This window comes from Excalfactoria chinensis, chromosome 1, assembly GCF_039878825.1.
Source record: "Excalfactoria chinensis isolate bCotChi1 chromosome 1, bCotChi1.hap2, whole genome shotgun sequence".
In the NCBI taxonomy this organism is placed as follows: Eukaryota; Metazoa; Chordata; class Aves; order Galliformes; family Phasianidae; genus Excalfactoria; species Excalfactoria chinensis.
In genome coordinates this window covers 152,928,795-152,947,434 of record NC_092825.1, presented here as the reverse complement: position 1 = coordinate 152,947,434, position 18,640 = coordinate 152,928,795, and the positions used below count along the sequence as shown (strand labels likewise).

The window sequence follows — 18,640 nt, the reverse complement described above, 5'->3', positions numbered from 1 at the left end:
AGCAAAATTCACTGACTTAAGAGCATCAAGGACTTTCAGCCATACTTTCAATTTGTAAGTGAAAGGCATGTGTCTCTTGTGGAAGAAATCTGTTCCGTTGGACCTCGGCAGAGCAGAACAGGAGATTGCTATAATCACCACATAGTAGGGAAAAAAAAAAAAAAGAGAGAGATTATATATACATGCAGTCCTTGCAAATATGCTACTAAGTTATCATGAAAAGAACAGAAAGTCAACCATTTCCCACATTTTCACAATCTATTAATTTATTTTTTTTTTCATTCTGTTGACACTCATCACAATGTTCTTTGAGTACCTCCCAGTGGTTTGTTAAGCTCTTGACTTAAGATCTCTCATTTTCTCTCCAGGAGGAGAAAACAGCTGAGTGCCTCAACATTAAATTCATGCATTTTTGGTATCCTGTGTCCCAGAGGACTTCGATTCTAGCTATTTTATTTATTTTATTTTATTTTATTTTATTTTATTTTATTTTATTTTATTTTATTTTATTTTATTTTATTTTATTTTAAATTCTGGCTAAAATATGAAAACACATATTCAGTTGTGTGGCATTTAATTAAGGAAGTGAAATGATAACTGAGAAAAGTCAGATCACTTTCCACCTGACTTTTTTTGTTTGTTTGTTTGTTTGTTTGTTTTTGTACAGTTCTGTAGCTAACTAGCAAAAAGACAAACCATTGTTTTTGTGGATGCTTTTTTTTTTGTGGGAACTTTATATTAGTAAAAAACTACAGTCTTTACAATATTTCTGTGGGTCTGTGAGCACCATTTACTCTGTTGAATTCCAAGTAAACTATTTAATAGACTTTCATGACCTGAGAAGTAACTTCCTGATGAAGGAAGTATGTTTTTTCTTCTGAGATAAAGGTGGTTCAAGCTGTCTGCTGTACAAAAACTGCTGACTTTTGAATCCATATTATGTTAACTATATCACCTAATATAAATCATATATCCCCTCATACACGTGTATATGTATATAGGACCTGAAAGTAAATTGATTGTTATGCAGATCATCACAAGAGCAGGGGCTTGTCATGGAGAATAGTACTGGAAGTTCTGCCATTTCTCATTTATAACAAAAAATTATATAGTGTGTCCACCTATGTCAAACAAACTAGACAGATCTTGTGTCTGACAGTATCAAGTAATGCAGAGGTACAGGAGTGTGTTCCTCAATGTTCTGTCATGTCTGTGCCATGGCTGGAGTTCGGAATTAGTTTTCAAATATATTAATTTTTGTTTGTTTGTTTGTTTCCTTACATGGAGTATGGGATTTTTTAGATAGACATTACATATATATTGGTTTCTCTTTTGGGGAGTTGAGAAGTATTTGATCACTCCTACAGTGTGTTAGTGGTTAGCATAAGGCTTTTGCAGATTAGTATCCTCAACCTTAATACACAAGGACATAGGTCAGGGTAAGACAAGCTATGTTGAAACAAGGAAGGCAAGGAATATGTTGAAACAAGGAAGGCAAGGAATATTTTGAACCAATGAAGATGCTAGTTTCTTCCATCAGCTAGTGTGTCGTGGTGTAATACTGAAGTGATATTGTGAAGACAATTAAGTATGATATAATGTGCAATGCAACAATGCAGAATTGCAGTTTTGTTCATTTAATCTATGTCAATCATAAAATCTCTACCATAAACTAAACAACTAAACATCTCTTTTACAGCAGCATTTTGTATTTAAACTGAAGATGCTGTTGTTTATTATAATAATAATTGCTATATATTTTATTACACAGTAATAATAAAAAATAATTTTAAAAAAAATATTAAATAAATAAATAAAACCTTTCACTTGCAGTCTGTCTGGGTCAGTTCCAAGAATCTGTATTTTCTAGGGAAATTTTAGTGCACAGTAAGTAGCAATGCACGACATAGCAGGTAGTTCTCAGCAGTCTTCCAAGGCAATTTCAGTATATACATGAAGCAAGATGTTTTGCAGTTTCTTCTAACTCTCTTTAGCTTTTCCTCTCTCCTTCTAAACTGACTCTTATACTTTGATTCCCTTGCTGGGAGCAGTTGAAGGTGATGTGAAACAGAAAGTTTACTGAAGTTTCAGTAACTTAAAAGAGAAACCATAAAGAGAGTCCTTTCAAGAACATGCCGAAGAATTCCTTCGGCATGGATATATTATTTTGTCAAAAAGTAATATTTTGCATTACAAAAGAATTCTTATTCTGTTACATATGCACATATTTATGGCTAACCTTGCTGGGCATGCTGACAAAAGTTATCATGTGATCTTTTGCTATTAAAGAAGTAGCTAGCATTAGACACCATTTAAAAGAAAACAATCGAATGGTTCTACTTACCTTATCACTAAGAGAAATATGAAAATTGAGGGGCTTTTTTGCTTTTTTATTTGTTCTTTTGTTGTTGTTGTTTGGTTTTTTTTCTTTCTTTCTTTCTTTCCTTCTTTCCTTCCTTCTTTCTTTCTTTCTTTCTTTCTTTCTTTCTTTCTTTCTTTCTTTCTTTCTTTCTTTCTTTCTTTCTTTCTTTCTTTCTTTCTTTCTTTCTTTCTTTCTTTCTTTCTTTCTTTCTTTCTTTCTTTCTTTCTCTTTTTCTCTTTTCCTCTTTTTCTTTTGAAAATGATGTTTAACCTACTTGGAGAGAGACCCAGACATCTTCCAGAATGACAAATGAAAATGAAATAATCTGATTATCTTTAACTATCTTACGTGTAATTTTGCCCAAAGGAAAGCTATTAATCTTTCTGATGTTTTTTTGTTTTTGTTTTTTTAATTCATATGTAGATAAAAATCATTATTTTATTAATCTCTGTTAACCTACAGTGTTAAAACTACTGTGATGGCATAATTTCTCTTTCCTTAAAGCCCGCAGTATAGAAGCTGCATACATTACCTTTATATGTGTACAGATGTACATATATACATATATATACACACACAAAGAATTTATGTGTGTCTTCTATGGTAATTTTTAGCTGTTTGTCACCTTTTATGTGAAAATAGAAAGCATTTATTGTTTTTCCTCCAGCAGGAGCTATCAGATTACATGGTGTTTTGTTAATAAAGGATACCATCTCCTCCAACTGTAAAATAATAAATGTGAGTGAATCTTCACATAAATGTAAAAAAAACCTGTATGCAGCAGGCAGGCTAGAATGCTATTAAAAACCAACATATTTTTGCATATACTTGAAAAAAATGTAGAAAAAATACAATAGGGGTCTTAAATATTTTTAATATTAAATAGAAATAAAAGTATGAGAATATGAGAATAAAGACTCAATCCACGTGCTTCTTCTGTAAATCATTTTAACATTTTCAGAATACTTCTGGTTGAAGTAGATAGAATTGTCTAATTATGATAGATTCTAATTTCTGTTTTGATTGGTTACACATTTAATTTAAAATGAAATCCATTCTTTTTCAGGTAGTATTGTCTTTTGTAATTTTTTTGCTTCCTCTTACTTATCTGTTTATTTATTTATTTATTTTTAATGAATTAAGTGAAAATGTAATAGACTTCCACTAGTTCTTTGTCAGTTAGCCACAATTTTTTTTAAGTTTTTTTCCCCTCTCTTTCTGGGTGAATTAGGATCTTTCAATTATCTTAATGAGTGATCTTGGAAATTGTGGGAAAAACAACATCTTGTACCCTTTTCGGCACTGAGGAACTCTTACATTTTAGTGGACCTTTTGAACATCTGTCAGGGTAACATTTTACATCTCTCTTAGGCTAAATGTCAAGTGCTACTTGTAGAAGTATTGCAAAATGAGGAGTATTTATCATGAAACCATGATTACTTTTGCGACATACACTGAGTTTATGTCAAAATTAGAAAGGCAAAGTGAACTTATTTTGGAGATAAGAAAACACATATGTAGTTATACACTGAAACACTGTCAACTTTTACACAGAATGTCTTAAAAAGTACCATAAACCTTTCTGGAGTGAGTGTGGTGAAGTAATAAGTTCCTTCTTTAGCCGGAGAATCTGGGAATTTTGCTCTCTTCCATTACATGCACTATATATTGCAATATACTGATATGATCATGTGCATTTCCCAGACTTATTTTTCAGGTGTTTCCGTATATTGACAGAACATATTTCAAGAACAAGAAAAAAGGGTATACAAATTAAATGAAAAGCTGAATGAAAAACGAAAAGGGGAGTGAGGGGGGGGGAGGAAAGGAATAAACATATCAGTGTAAAAAACAAAATTTAGCTACCTGTTTTTCACTGAGCAACCTGTTTTTATGCTGGATTTCTGCATAATTATGTTGCAGAGGATGGGGAAAGAACAGATGTTAAATAAAGACTGAGCATTAGAAAATGAGGCAATTCAAATAATATATGTATATTTTAACATAGCTATAGTTGCTCTCAGATAGAAATTATTTTGGCAAGACTTTCAGACAGCAATCTATGTCTCGAATTAATTGCCCATTTCTGCAAGATAAGTGTAAACCAAAGTGTTTCTTTTTAGTCTGATCAGCTGAACAATTACACAGCTCCAATAATCCCCAAGTCAGTCTTTCAGAAAGCAGCAGAATGTTTCCTTAAGCAGTTTCCTAAAGTAGATTAAATGAATATGATATCAGGTCAAAAACCCTAAAAGCTCATTCCTTCAGAAGTTTTTTGATTGCTTACACTTTGAGACTTCTTTCATACTTAAAAATATCTAAATAATCCATAGATTATGCATTTTCTTAATGTTTAAGTGCCACTAAATTATACTTGTGTGTTTTTCTGTCCTTTTTTTTTCCCATTCTTGCATCACACTTTAAAGCAAATTGAACTATCATTTTTTAAAGAACGTCCCAGTTTTTGTTGTTGCTGTTTTGTTGTTTGGTTGTTTTTTGGTTTTTGTTTTTTTTTTGTCTCTGCTTAGTTGCTATTCTCTGGCACTGCGCTTGAGTACATTATAAAACTGGTCTAGATAGAACTGTCTGAAAAATGGGTCTGTAAATTACATGCATAGTTACTACATTAAATCCTTTTCATTACCCCTCCAATGTCCACTCTTTTTTGTCCTGAGTAGATGATTTTTTATTTCAATGAAAGTAATTCCTGAATGGGCCCTCTGGGTTTGACCAGTGGCCCTTAACTAAAGAAATCATGCACTTAATGGCACTGCTACTGCACTTTTTCACAGATATTTTTTCACAAGGTTAACATAAAAACAGAGATTATTCTGGGGAAGGGATTCCGAAGCAGAATGAATTCTTTCCCCAATCTTTTAATTTTCTGCTTGTTAATGAAAAATATTTTTCAAGCATTCTCAACTTCCCTTTTCTTTCCTGTCTCACCCTACATAACACCACAAACAGACTTCAGTCTGTTGTACTATTTCTTTCAGGTAAGAAAACACTTGGTCTACTCTGTGTCTTCTCTTGTGATCCAAGTTTTACATGTGAGATTGTAAAGCTGTGTAGGGTCTGTTTTTTGAAAAGTCAGAGCTAAAAAGTCACAGCTCAGAACTTAATACATTATTTTCTGAAAAGCTCACAAGTAATTTTCTGTAGGAACTACATATCCTGCAGTGTCTTGTACTCAAAGGATTTGGATGGAAAATTCATCTCAAAAAATTATTCAAAATTAAGTCATTCTCTTACTCTAGGTTTTTTTTTCCTGGTAGACCTTCTGAAAGAGAATACATCATTTAGAAAATGTTTATGCATAAAAAGAAACCAACCACATCAATTTGTATGACTGTGAGTATGTAGCGTGTGCATGCACATTTTATAGATCTAGTTTTACATACTTTAATTGGAAGCAAGTAACAGTAGCTCAGTATATAGTACTGCAACTGTGTCATTACTAGCAATCTCTGTAGGAAAGCATGGTTCACAGATATGAGAAAGTTGGTGGATCAGTCTGTGAAATCAGAACAAATCTTTCTTGTGATTCATTTTTGCCACAGATAAACCATAAAATAAAGACAGTAGATTGATGGAGGTTTAGGTTTTCTGCTCTTGTTTTAAATAGTACATGTAGAACAGGTTCTTCTACTTTATTGCCTGAAGCTGAACTGTCAACATAAAAGATGTACAGACTTAATACCTGAGAGCTGGACGGAGGAATTTCTTCACACTTTTTTTAGACTGAGCACCACACAGAATAGCTCATTACTGTCTAGTGTAAATTTGTTGAAAAGGCATTTTTGCTGTAGTGCATGAAATACTTTGCCTTGTTATTTCCTGCCACACTGCAAGACACAGATACCAGTTAAGAATTAAGAAGATTTTAAATTAAAATCTGTCTGTTTGTATCGTGAGAGTTTCTATATCTGTAAAAAACATATCAGTCTTGAGACATTATTTCTGCTCTTTGCCACTGTTTGTACATGTGACCGATTTAGTCTCAGTTATATAACTGTAGTCAATATACAACAATTTAATTAAATCTGTATTTGATAATAAATAAATAAATATACTAGAACTTATGATTATATACCAAGTAAAATAGACTAAAGTGATAACCATTTAGGTTAGGTTTTGTTCAGCTTTCTCTGGCTTATTTCTGGATATTTTTGTTCAGTGGAAAAGTAAAATTGTAAACATAGAACTGTAAGTCAAGTCAAAAAGCATTGTGCTACATATTTTGAGAAGAGAGGGAGTGGAACAGTAGCTGATAAATAGAAATGTATATTGTGAGAAAAGAATGAGGAATACAAAAAAGGAAGAAAATAAAAGTAATTGTTAAGGAATAAATAATTTTCATGCACTTGACAACAGTTTAAATTTCATGCAAGTTAAAATACTTCTCACATAAATATTTCTTCATAACTGCAGATGTACATTTTTAGAAGTAGGTTTTTTCGACATACAGAAGAAAGTGCCACTGCCTCAATTCCTGTTCATCTTATTTTGGATGAGTCCCAGGAAGGCGTGGAACAAGTTAATGTTCAGCTACACTCCGGTGTTTTGGACGTCTTTTTTTTTTTCCTCCTACAAAGCTACTTTAATTCTTATCTTTTGATGGTTGATTTGGTTACATAAATGTGTAAGTATATACAAATACAGTGCTATATATTCATAACACAGTGAAAACTGGAAAAGAAACCTTTACACAAAAGAATGTTCTGCTGAAACGCATTCTGGCATAGGGCTTACTGGAGACAAACTTCTTTTGTGTTTCTTCAAGTTTTGCTTAATATCAATTTAAAGGAGGAAAAATAAAAAGGTGAAACAAACCACACACAACACAGCTGAGCTTAAGCACAATCATCTAGCACAGGTAAAGCTTGAGTTTGAAAGCATTTATTTCTTACTGAGAAAAAGAAACTGTTTTGAGAGGTGGTTTGGGAGATTTTGCTAATCACTGCTTTGTTTGCTGGTTTATTTTTAATGTAAACAAATCATGAGAAGACACTAGACCTTTCCTCTTAATCTGTTTGCTGACATGTATTATTTAGATACTTTAAAAATGTTGATTTTTCTTTCGTATTTTTCAGAATGACCTGTTGAAAAAATGCTCTCTTTTATTTATTTTTTAATTCATGTAAAAAATTGCATGCTTAGGCTTTCTTGGTCTAAAGTTCTGTTATGGAAGAAGTAGGAATATGAACAAGTTAACTTAAATTAGAACTTTCTTCACTGGTGTAGGGGGACATGAGTTTCATTAATTATGTGATGGGCACTACAAGCTGGAGCATGCCTTCCAAGAAATTTCAAAACAGCTTTCTTGAGTACACTGTCAATGAAACAGCACATTCTTGTAGTAAGACTGATAAATCAAAATAGACCTTTCCTAACACAGAAACAAAATGAATCCTATTTGACATCATTTCTATAGCTCTGCTCATAATCTCTGCCAAAATTCAGTGCAAAATATATTTCTATATTTATAGAAGACAAATAATTTTGTGTTTAGGGTAGAGAACCAAGCCTTTTTTTATACTTCCCTTTAAAGATGGTAACCTACATCTCTACTTAGATACTTAGATTAATTCTTACAGCTATTTAGCAGTGGGATTCAGCTCAAATGTAAATGTCTAGATAATGTAAAAACATCCTGTTGATTCTTTTAAGTAGACTGAATTTGATATTTACTGTAATAGGAACTTAGATACCTAGGTGGGTATGAACTTTCTTCCTTAGAGGCATGTAAGTGTCAGAATCTGCGACTCTATCCCACTTCCATTCCATGCAGAGAAAAGAATGTAGCTGTACGAACACCACATACTATTAGTAGATGTTGAGTGGAAATGTTCGAGTTAGTTCAGTGTCGGAGGCAGTCTGAATTTCTTGGTTCAGGCTTATCAGCTGTTCCACAAGGAGTAATTTAAAGATTGTTTACATTGATTAGGCCAGAAAGTGATATTTGAAAAACTTACCCAGTATGTAATTTACAGTAGTGTTCAGGATCTCCTAGGTGCTTTTGTGCAATTGTGGAAAAGAATAAAAATAAAAATGTTTGATTTTTGGATGCACTTTCAAGTTTCATTTTGTTTTCAATTTTATAAATTCCTGAAATTGCTATGTTTGTCTGACTGGTTTCTTGGTTACCAGAAACTTTTGAAACAATATCTACCCAAGCACACAGAACTCAGAAATAAGTTTCATACTATCTAGATATAGATGTATGTAATAGAATATATAATTGCCCAATACAAGTGAAAAAATGATATCTTGAATTATTAAAAACTGGAGACTTTTGACTGAAGAAAGCCATTATCAATGCCTATTACCAAGAAAACTTCAAGAAGTCTTACCTTTCAAAACGTTAGTCAATGACGACACACACACACACAAATAAAATAAAAAATATGCAGAAAATAATCATTAATTAGTTCCATAGTTCATCGAAGTGTACGTTTTGTTAGCAGGTTATCATACAGAGGGTAAAGTGAAACTGAATATTTAGCATGTTTGTCATTGGTCATTTCATAAAAACGCTTCATTGCAAATCAGAACAGCTTGACTTTTTTGTACTTTTATATTCAGAGTATATTAAATAGCATGTATTTTTTTCATACATATGGAGGATGACAGCTTTGTTTCTGTAATACATGTTAAATGATATCCTTGTGAGCATCTATGTTTATGTATCTATATGAAGATGATCTCTCTGACAAATTTTCAGTGGGATATAAATCTGCCTTTTGCCCTGTATTTTTGCCACTTATCTGGCCCAACTGGTCTATTTTGCCAAGATCTATTTTATAATTCCAAAATTATATGCACATCAAAGAGAAACAATTTAAGATAAATAAATTGCTATATAATTATTTTGTAAAATTTTTGGCAAAGTTGAATTTTCACAGATGAACTTCATGTTCAGCAGCTTTTCTGTGTAAATAGTGTCAATATTATGTGCCCTAATTCAGGAACATAACTCATGCTTGATTTTGATCAAGCGTCACCTTCTTAAAATGAAGAATATTGTATATTCCTTCCAAAAGGGAATAAAATGTGAAAAGTGAAAGTATGTAACCTGACTCAAATATAAAAAATGATGCAGCTTACGCATGTGGGCATGCAGCATACCTGAAGATGCTGTAATTTTAATCCTTTTCCTGTCTATAACACTTCAGACATTTCCTGTAATTTTGGTGGGCAGAGAGACATTTTCTACAGGAAAAATAAATCTTACATCAGGTGTGTTCTAGCCCACAGCCTGTTACTACATTTTAAGATAATCACATGGCACTAGTTAAGGATTTTATCTATATTACAAATCTGATCTCAGAAGGCTTTACATTCCCCATTGCAGCCTTTGATAATTCAATTAGTCTCTCAAAAAGTTGGGAGTAGCTGATAAATTCACTTTAATGTTAAATCAAGTACCCCAGCAGGTTTCAGTTAATATGATTGCTTCTCAGGGAGTTGAGCTCTAGAGGTGATACCTCCCAAATGGCAACTTTTGCAAGGAATATGTGGGCCTTGAGAACAGATTAAAAGAAGTATCTGTACCAACATAGCTTCTTGCTATTAATAAAGTTACTTCAGATCATGACAGTGATCTCATTCACTCAGATGGTTGTCCATCTAGTTTAAATTAATTTAATCATCAACCTTTGTTCCCTCCATGGAACAGATTCTGTGAATATGATGAAAGATCTCAAGAACTGAGAATGTCATTACACAAGCTGATTTTAACCCTTCCCTTTAAACACTGTCTTTTGGGATTCCCAAATCCTATTGGCAGACACTGCTTGCTGAATAACAAGTAGGAGGGGATTAGCTACATCTGCTTTGGCCGTGTCTTCAGAGAATGCTAACAATAATGCCAGTTCTGATTGTCTACCTCTAGGAAATGAACAGAGTATGTGTTAGATGAACAACAGGATTTAGTATGGTAAATAGATGAAGGTCCCCATAGAAATCAGCTAGCAAGGCAGGGAGAGAAAAACCCAAATAAGAAAATGCTGCTTACTACTTGCAACTGGTTGGCATTAATAGGCAGATTGTCATTGACCTTCTGTATAGGATTACAGTCTTGCTAGAAGGAAGACTTGAATTTTAGATGTATTCATCCATATCATCAGAGATACATGTTATCATCATAGGGAAGGCCAACTGCAACACAGGGAGAATACAGAAAATGCTATATTTTCTTTTCCAGAAATAGAAAATAGTGACTGAAGTACACATATCCATCTCTGCGTAGTGCTTCATTTTATATTTTTATTCCACTTGTTTCTGTTTGAGACTCAACAGGCAATTATATTCAGTGATAATTTGTTCTTCGTCTTATAAAAGAGATTCTCACAGTAAGCAAAAATGTAATGTTACTATAGATATGATTTTTTTCAAAGGTAGAGTTTAAATCAAATTAATTTCTGATGAATTCTAGGGAAGTTCAAGAGAGACATTTTGCATAAACATTTAAAATTAGTATGCGATTTCATTTTTCTTACTTGAAAATTATAGTAACATAATAGCTTCTGTGCAGTTAACCTGTTAGAAACAACTAGTTCTATATATTTTTTTCATACAAATTTATGCTTGTTTTTCCTTAATATGCCCTTAGTTTGTTTTTTGTTTGTTTGTTTGTTTGTTTTCTGTAAAAAAAATCCCCTCTGAAACTGAGAATATCTATTTCAAGATAAGTTAGCTGAAAATATGGAGGCAGTTTGTAATATCCAGCTGTAACTGAATTTATTTGAATATCATGTAAACCAGTAGGCTCTAGTGGCTAAATGTAGCCATGCTAATATATCACAGGAACACTTGATAATGCGGATGTGCTCTACAGGATTACCATCATTGATTTTCCACTTGATTATCTTTAAAAAAAATTATCTGCTAAATAAGCATGTCAGCTTTTCAGAGCAGTGTGACTGATGTTTTATGAACAAAGTTGTTGACAGTATGGGGATCCTTGTTTATCATCTCAGCCTGACTCCCTCAGAAATGCCATCACTTAATCAAAAGCATATGCCAAATTTAGACTGATAATTTATTTAAAGAAGGGTGAATATTTGGGTTGATGTTGAAAAGACATATATATAATGAATGGGAAAGCCTAAGTATACTGAACCTTTAAAATAGGAATTTTGAGCTCAGAATCATTTCTAGGAATGAAGTCAGAGATTGGTGGGAGGTATGCTATTCTAAAAATCTTATTTTGGCGTATTGTGTTCTATTTTTGAGAATCTCAGAAAGCCTAAAATTTCATTCTGAATTCCAGAGCTATCAATTCTTCATTCTTAGGACAAGCAGGAAGGCACAAAGAATCTGACACATAAAGATGTCTTCCTCTTAATTTCCTATTTATGCATAATTTAGATGCATGCTTTGGTAATATTTGCAAAAGATTTGTAGGTCTGAACTGTAGATATGAGATCATATTGGAATTTAGTACTTTTTTGCATACTACTCAATGCCGTGATATGTTTGGTATTCAGATAGAACTGGGAGCCAACAGAACCTGGGCAGCAAAATCAAGGTACAGTGGCTAGGAGATCTGGTGTGGAGTTTGGCTCTAAATTCAATCAGGAGGAAGACTCATGTGCTGCCTACTATCCCAACTTGCTCTGCCCATGAAGTACAGCTGATCAGCTGCTCTAAATTTCTCTTGCTAAACTCCTGGCAATAAAAATATAAGATTAAAAAAATATATATAAAGATCACTTCTTCATACTGGTAAAATATTTTGCTTGTATAAAGATGGCAGTCCTTGTACATCATCAGCAAAGACACTCCCTGCTACAACTCTGACATGAAGTCATATGATACCAGAGCTGTAGCCTCATGGAGGGAATAGATCAGCTACAGTTTTCCTCAGTGAAGATCAGCAAATTCCTGTGTTTTCCTGCAGGCACTTGGACTGCAGTACTTTGAAGACAATTTTACTTGTGTAAAAGATGTAGTAGTTTGCCATTAATGTGGTAGCACAATATTAGAGGAGAAAAATATGTTATTTTACTTTTGCAAGAAAATACCTCAGTGGAAAAGGAATTTTGATCTGACTAGATGGCAAATGAATATTCTGCAGAAATCCTGGAAGTTACACAGATAATTTCTAGAATATTGCTTTACAGGGGGACATTTTTCATACTAACAGGGAAACATTAGGAGCAGATCTGGGAAAAGAATTTTCATAATGCTGAGTTACGCACCTAAGTCCCATTTATACTCAATAAAGGAAAATTGGGCCCTTAGACTCACAAAAGACGATATGTTGAGTTTGAAAAGCTTAAGCCAATTAACTGAAAAAGTCAAACCGTTGTATGTGTCTCTAACACCGAGGTAGGCAACTTCAGGATCTACCTGGATGCACACTGCCTGTGCATTTAGTGAAGATAGTATTTTACTTGGCGCTTATCACTAAGTGCAAAGTAACTCTTTGAATCCACTCTTCTCCATTGTCTCTAAAGTCATCATAATAATTCTATCTAATTTTAATTGCTGGAAATTTGATTATATGGTTGTCTCTGCTTCTAGAAAGATTATTCTTTCTCTTATAGCTGCTATTAAGCATCAGATAATAAAATGATATTCAGCACCTCAGTCCACTTTCTGTGCACAAATTTTTTAATCCTTTGACTGAGGGTAACTCTCCCAGAATTTCTTAAATTAGATGAAAAATCTCATTTTTTTTTCCATGTTGCATGCTAGTGAAGTTTAAAGAAGAGAGCTAATAAAATTATAGTTCGCCTTCATGCTCAGTGGGATTTAATGTACATGGTAGGAGCTGGACCTTCAGCCAGGTCATTTGATAACTGCATAGTTTAATTTTGGAACTTTAAGGAGAATCTCCATCAGACTTAGGCAGTTATATTTGCTTTAGGACAGAGTATGCTTTATAGCCTTCCTAATAGAAATAACTTCTTGTAAAAGATGCTTGTTAAGCATATTTAATTGTGTTACCATGGATCATGGCAGATGTCAAATTCCCGGTATTAGTTATTGTTTGTTTATTTGTATTACTTTGCTGGAAGGTTTGAGGTGAACATAGACAGAAAGGCTAAAATAACTTCAAAAAGACTTCTGTTTAGTGTTCATTCTATGCAACTACCTGCATCTTTTAGATGTATTACTGTTCTGCATGGTCTGACTAACCAAGGAACAGGATTTGCCATGCTCTTTGATCTCCTCAAAATATATTGAAATCTGAAATCAAGTGCATTGCCTGAGTTTGACTTCACTGGCAACATTGAGATGAATAATTTATTAGGATATAGAGTCACCCTAACATCATGTAACGAAATTATGACATGTCTTCCGAATGGACCCAGCTATGTCTGGCAAATAACTGAGCTCTGAAGTCTAATATGGATAAAAGAATGTGGAGGAAAAATGAAGAAAGGTGGGTTTTTTTGTTTGTTTTGTTTTGTTGTTGTTGTTGTTTTGTTTTATTTTTTGTTTTCTAAAGAGAGAGAGAGAGAGAGAATAAATAGAATAAAAGAATTCCAGCTAAAACATTTACAGAGGAAACAACCCTGTTTGATTAAGAGGCTGTACAAAGTGCATATATTCTGATAAGAAAACATACAATTTCTATTTTAAAAAATTTAGAAGGCACAACTAAAATATTTTGTTGGTAGCAGTATTGAAGAACTTGTTGAATATCTTGACAATAATTCAAAAATACTTCTATCAAACAAACAACAGCAGCAACAAAACAAACAAACAAACAAACAAAAACACTATCAATATCCTATCATCTATTTCCTTTATATTAATCACATAGGTTAGAGGTTTATTACATATTAATATTAGGGACAATTAAGTCTGTTTAACACAGAGACAGATGCCAGATGTATGCATGTAACAGTTACGGAGGAAGCATATGCAGAGCATCAACTCTACAAATAGTCAGGCTCCCTAGGTGCCCAACAGTTTTGAAGCTATGGGAGGGAATGTTTTTATGTTAGAACATTTTCCCTTGGTGGTAGCAAATTAGCTGCCTTGTATCCATCTTCAGCTGCAACTGCGAAGTCACTTGAGAGCTTACAAATAAGTTTAGCGCTCTGCTAAACTGCGTCTTAGATACCTGAGAAGGAAATGTACCATGTGCGTGTTTTAACAGATGAACTGAAGAAAATGAAAAAAGCTTGATTTTTTGCTTCCCATAAGACTATTCTTTTATATGTTAATTCCTTACTGAATTTGTGCAAGGTCAGCCTGAGCCACTGAGCCTTGATTTCAAATACAGTACTTTACATAATTTTTTTTTGTCTTTCTGGGAGTTAAGGCAATCATGAGATTCAGTTTTCTCCCCTTCTCATTAGCAGTGATATTGGAAATTAAAGAAATTTGTGGAATTGTCTCTTGTGTTTTCTTTCCAAGAGAACAAAAAAGCTGACAGGAGTGACACCCACTTACATGAAATTATGGTGGAAGATATGCATTAAGCTCTAAATGAAGTAAATATCATGAGGATGGCTTCTGATAACGGGAAAGGTCTTAAAAACACTCAGAACTTAACTCTGACTTGGTGGTGGTGTTTGTAATTAGCTTTTAAGTCTACTTCCAGAACTGAAACACATTTCTTATGGGAATATGGTGCCAATGAAAGATTTCCAGAGACCAGGAAAATGGCTTCTAATGTTTAGCAGACTTAAAAAGTGAAGATATCAGTGAAAACACTGAACACATGATGCCAACATCTTTGGAAATAGATCCTAGATTATCCATTTTTTCTTAAAGATATGTTTGGTCGTGTCACAGTCCTCTAACATCAATACAACAAATGAAGCTGTAACAAATGCAAAGATGACAAGTAAAATTATGACTCTCAGTTGAGCAGCTCAGCTGTTGCAAAGAACTGTAACTGCCAGGAGAGATTTTCTGTATTAGTGTTGCTAATATATATAGTCTCCTTGATCCTTGAAATAGAAGAAAGTGATCTTGAAAGTAGGGGTTTTGATGAAGTATCTGGGGACATGAAGACATGCATGCCCTGAAATCCTCTTCAGTACCTTTTGGAGATTCATTTACAGTTCATGGAGAACTTGAAAATATTTTATTTAATCTATTTACATGTACAATTTTCCTTACCAAAATATTTATATTTAGAGAGTCAAATTTAAAACATGTCCCTTATTATTCCTTCTGATTGATTTAATTAAAGCACCGTGCAGGCAGAAAGCTGAGTAGGAAAGCATTATGAAACTCCAATTCCTAAAAGAGTGCGGGTGCTCCTTAAATTGACACAACAGTATTCCCATTCTGAGATCTCTTCTGAAGGTGGTGATAAAACATAACACAAGCAATCTGCTAAACAATAGTCTGGGGCACCATCTAATCAAACAGTAATGAATATGCTACTTATCATGGCACAGGGAGACTCCATACTAAACTGTTCAATTACTTATTTTCTTTTCCTGGGAAGACATTTCTGTCTCTCTGTGTCCAAACAAGTGTTCTTGGAGATGACTGAACCTCTTAAGTTGCTTTTTAGTTCTGAGACGAAAAGCGTTCTCCCTTCTGCTCCATCAGATGCACTGTGCCTCCCATGAAGTCCAAAATGTAAGATGTTTATATCAGCCTTTTGAAGCAAGGAATGTTACCAAGTGGGCTTTTTCATCTATCAGTATAAAACAGACATGGTCTCATTATGCCTTGGTAAAGGAGATTTTAACTGTAAATCCAGGCATGCTGGCAGGAATATGGAGGAAGCTGTATTTTATTTTTTTATTTTTATTTATTTATTTATTTATTTATTTCCACCAAAGTAGCCAGATTTTGAATGATTCAGCATGAGTATAGCCTTTTTTTTGCGTGTGTGTGTGAGGAATTCTGCAAAGGACAACAGCATTTGGAAAGCTTTCATGTGTTGATTCAGTATTGGACAAAATCAAGCTCCCATACAGAACCTGATATTCTTCAATTCAAGAGAATTTACCTATATTCAGAATGTAAACAGAGCCACCGAAATATATAGAAACAGATTTTTTTAGAAGCCTGTTTTTCTCCTCAGTTGCACCCTCATCAGTCAATGTCTGTAAACAAGTTGTCACATCCAAATTTGAGACAAGCTTACAAAGCAAAAAACTTAGTGTTTTGTAATTAAGGATTTGTATGCTGAGATAATTGGCAACTGGTGAGGAAGGCTCACCAGTATAATATATAGCTAATCAGTGGTGGTTTGGCAGTATGACAAAAGGTGATACCATATTTAAATTATGTAGCTTTTACATTGATATTTTCAGGAAATGTCAACAGCATGGTTATATTTTCATTAACTTTGTCTTTCTTTCCCATACATTGCTTTTGTTTATTACAGTCACTTATTAACTTGTCTCTGAATGTACCATTATTTGTACAGGATGCAGCAACATGGGGTTGCTTAATTCCTGGATTCCTAAACATCACAACACAATATACAGTGCTAGCTTTTACTAAATATCAAAAATTAGATATGGAAATTATTGATATTAGAGTTTCAGTACTGAAATAATCTCACTGTTAAAGCTGTGGAACTGCCTTGATTGAGTAAGAAAATATATTAAAAAAAAATATTCCTTCTAGCAGATCCTCAAACCTATTTCCTTGTGCTAATCACTGCAGTCTCATCACTTTTATTTTCCAGGAAGCAGCTTTTGGGCTCTGCAAGATTTACTGTTTGAAACCATGAACATGTCAGGTCACTACAGTTGCCCCGTAGACTGCTAAGTGCAGAGCTGGCATAGAGAGTCCTTGTATATTCCTGCCTGCAGCACTGGATTTGGAAGGGTTTTTATGGCAGGATGGGGAAGAAGCCAAAATACCTTTTCATGACTGACATATGGTCCTTTTGCTGCAAATTATAGAGGGTACCAGTCTGACTTACAGGTGAACTTCAGAAGCCAAAACCGGGTGTCCATTCTCAGTCTCTCTTTCTTCTTCAATAGGAAGAAATTACTACTCAGAAACACATTTATTTCCCTCACAGCTGCCCCAGCCAGATAGGAAAACATAATTAAGCACCCAGAAGCATCTCATCCCTTTTTTTTCTGGGGATTTTGTTAATGCAATAGAACATAAACAAGTGTTTCTAAGGCAACTCACCTCCCATTAAGGCTGTTGAGGGTCGTTGAGTTGTCCTTTGCCTTTTCAGTGTGTGGGGCTGTGTCCACTGTCTGCTATAAAAGGCTGCATTTATACAGTCACAACTGAGAAGCATATGGATAAATGTCAAAGGCCATGGGCTATGCCCATAACACGATAGAAAATGTTTTTTTTGTGCTTTGGAAGTTCCGACAATGTTGGGGATTTTGGAAGCAGAGCCTATTCCTGTCTGTGACTCACAGGTCTGATTTGCCTCCAGAACAGCAAGGCAGAGGCCAAAGACCCATTGTTGGGATCTGTGGACCAGCCCGCTGTGAGGATGGAAAATTTTCAGGTAATGAAAATGTTTTCTTTCTCTTATACTGTCTTCAAATAGAAATATATGATTGCAATTAAATTATAAATATGAAGCATGTTTATGTGTATATATATATATATATATACACACACACATATATACATATATATGTATGTATGTATGTATATGTGTATATATATGTATATGTATGTATATATATGTATATATATACATATATATATTAAATGTTCTGTAGTGCTTATTGTATTACTGCAGTGTTCCTCCAATATTTATGATCTGGGACAACTGAACTAGAATTAAATCCATAGACTCACCAGCTTTTTTTTTTACTTTAAAACACCTTATGCCACGTCAGTGTCAGAAATATATTCTATTTATCCTCTATCCAAAAGACAAGCAAGTAAGCAACCAAGAAAGCAAACAGAAAAACAACAGGGGAAAACTTTGTAAGGATTATAGGCCTCAAATGCTTTGTTTTAATATCAGACCACAAAATTCAAGAGTTTTTTTAAAAGTGACATTCTGTTCTTATTCTACTGCCAGTCATGCTGCTAATCTGAGCTACATAATTGCTTTGCCTAACTGAAAAGAGCCTTGAAACAGACAAGCCAATATAAATACTCAGAATGGCGACAGCTCTGTTTAATAACAGCAGCATGTGTATAGAAGTATTTGTTTACCTCTGCTCATTTATGTCAAAATCAATTGTAATTAAACAGGAATCCAACCACAGAAGAAGTACTTTAGCTGATTGTTCTTGTCAGAAGTGTCATATAGCCACAGTCCTTAGGACATGTCAAAGAAGCCCATTATTTTCCTTCTCTGATAAATATCCACATACCATCCTTCCAGTTCTTCAGTAAAGGCAATTGTCTGTC

At 33.8% G+C, this 18,640-nt stretch overlaps 1 protein-coding gene across 4 annotated transcripts in view; it reads left to right on the top strand.

Moving 5' to 3' along the window:
- PCDH17 (protocadherin 17) overlaps positions 1-18,640 on the top strand; it is an 80,562-nt gene that overhangs the window by 53,670 nt on the left and 8,252 nt on the right. For 2 of the 4 annotated variants that reach the window (XM_072357431.1, XM_072357421.1), the window contains exon 5: positions 17,703-17,777. The exons of 1 other annotated variant lie outside the window; for it this stretch is intronic. In XM_072357431.1, the coding sequence (XP_072213532.1) occupies positions 17,703-17,777 (75 nt within the window). Of the gene's footprint in view, positions 1-17,685; positions 17,778-18,640 lie in introns of all 4 variants that reach the window. One more of the 4 variants, XM_072357448.1, reaches the window with a different exon arrangement.